This window comes from Electrophorus electricus, chromosome 16, assembly GCF_041902795.1.
Source record: "Electrophorus electricus isolate QZ-2024a chromosome 16, ASM4190279v1, whole genome shotgun sequence".
NCBI classification, from domain to species: domain Eukaryota; kingdom Metazoa; phylum Chordata; class Actinopteri; order Gymnotiformes; family Gymnotidae; genus Electrophorus; species Electrophorus electricus.
The window spans coordinates 23,570,001-23,579,222 of record NC_137512.1 but is presented as its reverse complement, the minus strand read 5'-3'; the positions used below and the strand labels follow the sequence as shown (position 1 = coordinate 23,579,222).

General features: G+C 44.4%; 1 protein-coding gene across 5 annotated transcripts in view; it reads right to left on the bottom strand.

Annotated features, from left to right (window-relative positions):
* Positions 1 to 307: 307 nt before the first annotated feature.
* Positions 308 to 9,222, bottom strand: part of wt1a (WT1 transcription factor a) — a 16,812-nt gene continuing 7,897 nt past the window's right edge. For 2 of the 5 annotated variants that reach the window (XM_035531895.2, XM_081699082.1), the window contains 5 exons: positions 4,767 to 4,866; positions 2,991 to 3,138; positions 2,441 to 2,530; positions 1,722 to 1,814; positions 308 to 1,466 (listed from right to left, as the gene is read on the bottom strand). In XM_035531895.2, the coding sequence (XP_035387788.1) occupies positions 1,345 to 1,466; positions 1,722 to 1,814; positions 2,441 to 2,530; positions 2,991 to 3,138; positions 4,767 to 4,866 (553 nt within the window). In that variant the 3' untranslated portion in view covers positions 308 to 1,344. Of the gene's footprint in view, positions 1,467 to 1,721; positions 1,815 to 2,440; positions 2,531 to 2,990; positions 3,139 to 4,766; positions 4,867 to 7,244; positions 7,329 to 9,222 lie in introns of all 5 variants that reach the window. The other 3 variants (XM_027024992.3, XM_027024993.3, XM_035531896.2) reach the window with 3 other exon arrangements.

Genomic DNA, 9,222 nt, shown 5'->3' with positions numbered 1-9,222 from the left:
ACTAGTCAGACTGTTTGCGCTAGAGTTAAACAGCAGGACCAAATTAGTTTTCTCTTCTTTATCTAGTCAAAATCGAGGCTTCAGACACGCCGTCACACACACCATACGTCACACACCGTCTGTCACACACCTCATCCGTCACACACACCGTAAAAACACACACCATGTGATTACTGAAAAAAAAGCGATTACTGGGGGAAAAAAAGTCTGTTTGCAGTTTGTAACATTTTAACCACTTCTGTTTTGTTCTTGTATCAGTAGTAACTGACTGGTTGAACAAGACCTGAAGCAAACACATACACATCCCTAATGATGTCAACAGTTTAATTATTTAAAAAAGGTTATCAATAACATACTGTATATACTCATATGATACAGTTAAACACACAGTTTAAGAAAAAGAACAAGTCCATCCAAGTAGTTTTTACATTTCACTAATGTGAGTCACATTTTCCATAAAAAGTTTTTTTTTTTTTTTTAATCTTATTCCAGCTGTGGACTGACAGTAATATTTACAACATGACCACATACCGTAGTCACATAGCCAGTGTGACCTCCTCAAAACTGAATCACTTATGATTAAAGAGAGAGGCTATTTACAAAGCAGCACAGACTAGGACATAGAGGATTATACCTACATGACCATTTATACGATCAATATGGTGCAGAAATAAAAGAAAATATACCAAAGTGGGCCAATAGATATGTGGTTTAATAAAATGAGAAAGAGTTGTTCATTCAATTAAAAACAATTTTAATTTACAAAAAAAAAAAAGTAATAAATTAGTCTAAGAATTTCTAAGAGCTAATATTGTAAATATAACGTGCACTTATTACCTTACATTTCAACAGCAAATTGCAGTGTGTTGTTTCCTGTTTGGGGAAGGTGTTAGAATGCTAGCTCTGAAGTGCTGGCGGAAGAGCTGGAGCCAGTATCGACTGCCTCAGGGTCGCAGCACACTGCTACACAATGTACCATGTCGCTGTGCTGTTGTTATGATGTTCCTACCTGTCGGTTCTCATTTGCAGAGTCAGAACTCAGTCTGTGCTCAGTAGGGTCGGTTCCATGCCCTCATCCCTGAGGGATGGTATGTGATACAGGTCTGAGGTCAGTTTCATGTTTATTCTTATTATGTGTCAGATAGCGATTTGGGAAGGTGAAATTGAACCTAAGCCAGCCCAAACCCCAGCCACAGAATCGCTGCAGACAACCCATCAACTAAACACCACAAGCCCTTCACAAGTTCAGTTAGGTGTCTTGGAGCAAATGAGACGCCACAATAAAAGAGCCAAGCGCTGGAGCAGCACCACTGCTCACGTACACCTGGAAGTCCTGGTCGGTCTTCAGATGGACAGCTGCAGTTTGGTCAGGTTCCTTTGATGCATGTTGTGGTGACGGACCAGCTCATCCGACCTGGCAAACTTCTTCTGGCAGTTTGGCCACCTGCAATTAAAGGGCTTTTCACCTGAATGTGGAGAAGGAGAGAAACAGGTTACGAGCTCATATTTGAGATCAAATCCGAAATCTTTGTATTAAAAGAAAGCATATAAGTATTTTCTAACTGAAAATATTAAATGTGATAATTAATTATTACCTGAATTATTAATTACAATTAAATATTAATTCCATGAAAAAAATTTAACCAGATATCTTGATCTTGGATAACAACTGAAAAATGAGAATAAAGAGCAAAATATGAAAAAATAAAAGTTTTACGCACTTGTTTTACCTGTATGAGTCCGGGTGTGAGTCTTAAGGTGGTCTGACCGTGAGAACTTTCTCTGACATGTCTCACACTGGAAAGGTTTAACACCTACGTGCACACACATACGTGTAGACACACAGACGCACACAAACACACAGAGAGAAAGAGTGTAGGCTACAATAGAGGCTGGGAGAGAATGTGTTCTCAGAGGAGCCAGACTAAGAGAGAAGTATTAAATCTCAGAATGGATAGTCAGAGAGAGCACCCTGCCAGTTAGATGCTAATTTGTAGCAATACATCAGCAACACTTTCGCTAAGGGGCTGTGAATCAGGAAATTATAATACATCTTCAGCTCTACACTAACCCTTTCTCACAGATTTAACACACTTTGTAACATAATTGTAAACAGTGACGCTGATGTGTGCTGTGTTCCGTCATTCTCCTACAATATATTAAGTAGCACTAATATATGACTGTTTGCAAATAGTCATTTTTATTGCTGTAATTGACTCACATACAGTATAAACAAGTGCCTTAGAAAATGAACCATTGTGCACTTCAACTTCAATAATTTGCAATTTGTATTTTTTATGGACCATTGCTTTGAGGCTTGATCCCTGAGCTGGCTATGTTCCTGCTTTGGTCCCTTAGCAAAGAACGGTTGAAAGAGTGAAGAAGTGGAAGGCGCAGGAGGAAACGGAGTAGAGGGCAGATGAGGACAGAGGAGGCAGACCTGTGTGTCTCCTCTGGTGCCTCTTCAGCTGGTCTGAGCGGGAGAACCTCCGGCCACAGTCTGTGAAGTCACACTGGTAGGGCTTCTCACCTGCAACACGGCCGTAGTGAGAGCGGTAAGCGGTTTGGACCTCCAAGGTCACCTAGGCAGTTTACATTCTCTCTGATACTGTCTCAAACCTGCACGCAAGCATTAGACAGCCTTGTCCTAGCCTAGCGGAGCCATGGAGTCAATATTAACCAGGCCCTCATTATCTACACTGGAGTGGATGCCAGAACAGAGCAAAATGGTAGAGAAGGTCTTATCTCAGTGGGACTGAGTAGAGACTGTCAACTCCTGCCCACTATATTCTTCTGTACTGCTTACTGGTTTCCCCTTTTTCAACAGACCTAAATTTGACTAATCAGGTAATGAACAGACGAACTGAAGGCATGTGGCTGACCTCATTACTAGAGCTGATAAACTTTACTGGACCATACAGAACACTTTGAGCTTTGTAAACTTTATGGCAAAAGAAAGCATGCCCCACCCTTTCCCAAACTCTCCGTACCTGTGTGTTTACGGCTGTGCATCTGTAAGTGGGAGAGTTTGAAGTACCGCTTGTTGCAGCCGGGATAGGCGCACATGAACGGCCGCTTCTCGTTAGTCTCTGACGAGCGCACAATGGCAGGTGGGATGCCGGGCACTCTCCTCACATCCTACAAGCAGAGTCAACCCGCCTTCAGATTAGCCCCTCCCACCATCAGTCATCCCGCCTTCAGATTAGCCCCGCCCACCATCGATCACCCTGCCTTCAGATTAGCCCCTCCCACCATCAATCATCCCGACTTCATATTAGCCCCTCCCACCATCGATCATCCCGCCTTCAGATTAGCCCCTCCCACCATCAATCACCCTGCCTTCAGATTAGCCCCTCCCACCATCAATCATCCCGACTTCATATTAGCCCCTCCCACCATCGATCATCCCGCTTTCAGATTAGCCCCTCCCACCATCAATCATCCCGCCTTCATATAAGACCCTCCCACCATCAGATACCTGTTCACCTGGTTGAATTTGAGCTAATTAGCTCATGAGTTGAACAAAGTAATGTTACTTTGGGGACGTGCCCTTGAGATACCCACCCCTGCACCAACACCATAACCCTGAAATAAACTGGCCTCCACTGTTGTCTTGTTTCCTAGACCCCCCACCCACACCCCCACCCCAAAAAAATAATGGTTATCATACCAAGAGCTCATTATCATGGAATTAGCTGTGAAATGATCGCTAGAATTCACTCATGCCTGCAGATTTAGGCGCCAAATGGGAGCTGTTAGTCACGGATGTTGGGCAGGCCTTATTCCAGTGCTTCCCTCCCTGTTCCTCATTTGCCCACCGTTAGAGCCCATCTGCTGTTAATTAGCTAGCACTTAGCGTAATAGCATTCTCCACACGCTGGCATGGTAATGAACGCGTATTCAACATTATTGATAAGTGGATAGCTGAAGTGCTTTACGACTAGGCTGAGAATGATAACATAGCTGTCAATGCCATGGCCCCCCAGCCTGTCCCAGTACACGGTAAGGTCTGTCAGGCCCCCACTGATCTAGCCTGTTCTGTATTCAACATGGTGTTCTGCCATGCCATTCTGTTGCTCTGCACCATGTGACTCATGTAATTCACTGGTTTGACATACTTATCACAGAAGGCAGTGCCTTAACCTTGTGCTCAACTGCTTAATACTTTCTGAAACATTGAGGGGATGGTTTAAAAAAAAACTATTCTCAGTGAGGTCTGGAGAATCTCCCGTAGCACTGCTTTGAGCCCACTGACAGACATTAATTAAGACCTAATGATTTATTAGCATGTGCTGGCAAATGGAGCTGCAGCTTTATTGCTAATGGATTTTTCCCCCTCTGGAAAGTGATTCTCCTACTCTTTTCATCCTAAAACGCTTTTTAAAGGTCTGAAACGTTCTGGCAGGCTCCTGTTTCCTCTCACACGGCCCTCTTAACCATTTCTGATCCTTTATTTTTTTTCTTTATTTGCTGTTTCTTTCACTTGCTGGTTCATTCATTCATTCATCTACTCAATCACTCCTCACGCTCTCAAGTTTGCTCCATTGCAATGCTGTTACTGTTGTGTAAACTATGTCATAGTGTGTGTGTGTGTGTGTGTGTGTGTGTGTGTGTGTGTGTGTGTGTTTGTGTGTGTGTGTGTGTGTGTGTGTGCCTGGATGCACTCTTAAACCCTGCCCTGCCCTGACCTTGGCCCAGTATTAACACAGAGACTAAAGCTGTGTATCCTAGTCTGGCCTGGCCCCTGTTCAGAGATCAACACTGACCTGGATGCCTCTGAAGACTCCGTGGGTGTGGATTCGGTACTGGGTGCTGCAGCTGTACATCATGGGCGTGCTCGGGTCATTCTCGTAACCCCCTGTGTGACTGTGTGAGGAGAGGACACACAGTACTTTTCTTATCATTAGTCCACGGGTGAGTTACATTAAAGTTATTAATCAGTCATGGGTGGGATTTGGGCAACAGTCACGGCGAGAACAACATGCCAAGATACAAATGAATCTGTGAGCAATTATGCTGATGTGACGTGACTGGGATTATTGCAATAGCACTAAACAACGAATCAATATTCTATCCAATGTTTGTGTCATTGCACTGTGGTTTCCCTTATGGCAGACCTCATGACACTTTTACATAAGTGTGCCCTCAGCAATGCTGTCAGAATCCGTTTACACAAACTCACCTTCAAATGACACTTGGTGGGTCTGCCCTTTCTCATGGACACAACTGACTGAAGTAAAGTATGTGCTGAAAGGCTAAAGACCATCATGTCAGCGTTCACTAGGTAACTAAACGTCAGTGACTGCCACCCGCTGAAGCCGTTGTCCGGACACCTCATCAATTTTCCTCTCTAGGATTTGCGTGAGTAGCTGGCATTCTTCCCTCACCCTGCATATGACTGCACGGCCTTTAGATGACATATATAGGGCAAGGCTGACTATAAAGCACACAGACTCATCTCTATAACTTCTCCTGACGCTGGGGCAAATTGCTCCCTGCTCCAAAGTGCAATATATTCACCTCAGCAATTCGAAGTAGGCCCAGTTAGACAGATGTATGGGGGGAGACCCAGGGCCTCTCTCTCTCGTCTCTCTCTGTCTCTGTCTCTCTCTCTTTCTCCTGAATTTATACATGCATCGTGGTGCACTAGCCCTTTCTTTGACCCTGGATTTGCACAGATTCCCTCTCTCTCTGCTCCAGCATTTCCCAACATTGTGTATTTGAGTCAAAATGAACCAAGGCACAGTGCTCAGCTTTGCAGGCTGTAAATGGTTTTCGTGCTATAGAGCCGTCGTGCTTTATTGCAGCTGTTGTTACTTCTTTTTGCTATTGTTGTTTTAGATTCATTATAGTCAGCAGAATACAGATTAAAGCTCGTATTTGTCTTACAGTACCGATTGAGGTGTCTATTGTTATGTTATCATGTTGTGAAAGTTATTTGGATATTTCTTAATATCTGAAATAATAAAGTGTGTTATCTTGCTCGCCTTCTGCATCGGCTGCAGGGTTAGTAAAGGAGCGTGTGTCGTGTGCATGGGAGTAAAGGTGGAGTGCTTCAGTAGCTATAAGGCTCTCTTTGTCCATATGTGCATAAAAGCAGGCAGTCTGAAGGACGGGGCAAAACAGCATCCTGCGATAAATCTCCTCACAGTTCATTCATGCGCTAGCTCGAACGGAGCGGACTGCCTGCACAGCCAGACACGCCGTCCCAGGGCCGTGCGGCGAGACAGGCGGGCTCGAGGATAGATGGACGGACGGGCAGATGGAAGACGGCACTGAGACAGGTTTGCATCGGCAGATTAGGATGCGCCTGTGCTTCTGATAGTACCATGAGCAGGAGACCCAGGCCTGGGAGGTCTGATCAGGGAGTACACAAACTAAGCTGATACCCGGGGCTACCGTGGCGGACGTGGGGCGGACGTGGGGCGGCAGGACCGGGGTCAGAGCCTCCTCTCCTGACAGGATGGCGGCTGCACATTTCTCGGTCAGGTCCCGGAGGAGGAGAGGCCGCGTCCCATTGTGCGGCCGTGCACTTCCAGAGATCCCCCAGCACTGCTCCCTTCCTCCCTGCAGCTCTGCGCTCACTCAGCTCAAGGCTAACGTGCCACACGGGGAAATATATGGCCGGATATCATGGCCCGGCCAGACCAAACACAGGGGATGCACCACCAGCCCTGAGCTCTGAGATAGAGAGGGAGCAGGGGCCTGACATATGCACGGGTAGTTTATAGAAGTTTTATGTTTATATATATACATATAAATATATATGGTCATGAAGTGTAGAAAAAGAGCTCATATATGTTATGTGCAATTAACACTTTGTCTTAAAATTTACTTTGCATCTCGGGAAAGCACAAATATGCATCTTGTCCATCACAGGTTGAATGCTGAATGAAGTTATTCATTAATATAAGACAGTAACTTCATAATTTGCTTATCAAATGGCAGTTTCTGCTGTAGGCTTGGCTGACCACTGTAAAATTCTGGTGTCATAATATTCAAAGTGAAGTTCGGAAGTTGAAAAAAAATGTTTTAACTTTCTTCACCGAAAAATCTAAACTACCATAAAAAACACAACACAATAAGTCCTTTTGTCGTAGTCTCAGAGTGTGTGTGAATGCAAATGTGATTTAGCCGAGCAACCTATTCACCCTCTCCTGTTCCTGACTGAACTGGGAAAGAAATGAGGCATAATTCACATGGAGGGATTTCTCCTGTCAGGGCAGTGGGTCGGGCTGACATACCTCTTAATGCTGGACGCCAGGGTGTTAACAGGGTTCCACGCCATGCACTCCAGCTGAGATGCCATTTGGTATAAATTGTCACTACTAAAATTCAAACAAAAAACATTTAAAAACCTACCATCTGTAAGTAAACTATAACACATAGGAATTTTAGGATTTTCCTTTTTTGTAAGGTGAACTAAATTTTTTACATACTCGGGGACAAAGCACCTAGAATGTAGCAAATGAGTAATGGCCTACGTTTTGAAAGGGGGATCCTGGGTAACAGCAAATGAATGTGTCTGACACACACACGCACACACACACACAGAAAAGGGGGTTGCCTTCACCAGCAGAGTGATCAGTTAATCAAATCAGACCAAAACTTGCCATATATTATTGAGAGCTTGACAGGTACACTATAAGTTTTCTAAGTTGGCAGGTGCTTTTCCAAACACATAGTTCAGAATTCTCCATGGCACTACTAATCTCACGGTGTTTCATCCCAGTAAGGCAACTGTGTACCAGGTACAGCACACCTACATGCCTGCAGATTCAGAGCCCAGTTCGGTGTCGCCATGGGAACACAGCAGGCGATCTCTTGTGCTCCAAACTTCAGCATGTATTGTGGTTTTAGTATTTCATGATGTGGTATTTGGATAGCTCAGAAATTTACTTATGATGGATAGCTTTTGGATGGAACTTGATATTAACCGCGGCACTGACACCAAGGCTGATACGTTGGGACCTAATTACATCACCTGCTGTGGATCTGTGTAGCGTCCCCATAGTAGTAGGGAAACCATTTAGTCCTGACCTGGATTATATTTTCAAATATTTCTCTTTGTGCCTTACATGCTAACAATGCTCCGTCTTTGGCACCGGCTTTGACAAGATGACTTGTTTTTATTTCAGCCACTTTGAAACAGCTCCAGAAGAGCAGCTCTGACTTCAGACTGTGTAAATACTGTGCTGTTGGTACCAGGCATTTGATTAGAAAGGGGGAAAAAAAGCCCACTGTAGCATTTTGATTTGAGGCTTCCCAGCAGCCTCTAACTCCCGAAGATATGAGTCTGTTTATTACAACATACTCAGCGGGAACTGGGAACTGAAAGCAGAGCCTGGTCGGAGCGCCCTTATCAACTTCATTCCAGTTGTTTTGAGCCTTTATGTTCCCTCTGAGCTGCAAAACAACACTGGAGAAACATGTGAGGAATGTCGTGCTCCGTTTCTCCGCCTCGCGGTTAGTGTACAGGCACTGTAGGTCTGCTGAGGGAAGCCCTCGGAGAACAGATACCGGAGCGAAGGAATTCTGGACTGGTCAAAGAGTGGAAGTTGGTGGTGAAAGGGACAGTTTATCTTGATCTGCTACGTTCTGCTATGTGGCACTTGACCTCTTCTGAGCTGTAGCGCCTGCCTTTATGTCGAAACCTGGCCTTGACGCACGGAAGTCTAAATCCAGCACATTTCACCCAAAGCTTTTACATGTTCGTGTGGAAAAACAGAGCTGAGTGAGAGCTTTTGACTACTTTGGGAATGATGCCAATTTCATTGACATGTATAGAATGTTACAGAAATAATTTGCAGTATTTCCTACATTTGATATAATATTTTTAAATGATCTTCATACATGCCCATTAGTAAATGGACATTTATTCTACTCAACAGGCCGTTATCTGAAATCTTTCAGCATGGAAACCTGAATGAACACAAGTGATTTATATCTGTTATATTTCCTTTCCTGTCTGAAACACACCTTCACTTCTTTTCCTGTTCTTGCTACTTCACTTCCTCTCTGCTCTGGGCATGCTCAGTGGCGCCCTGACCTTTGGAAGATGAAAGAGAGGCTGTGATAGCTGCCTGTCCAGGCCAGTGACTGTAGGTGAACTTCCCTGTTTACCTTTTCTTTCCTGTGGATGTGAAATCTCATACCTATGCTTGCAATGCCTGCCTTGTTTGCTGCTCATGAAATAAATCTATAGACTTTAATGTCTGTAAT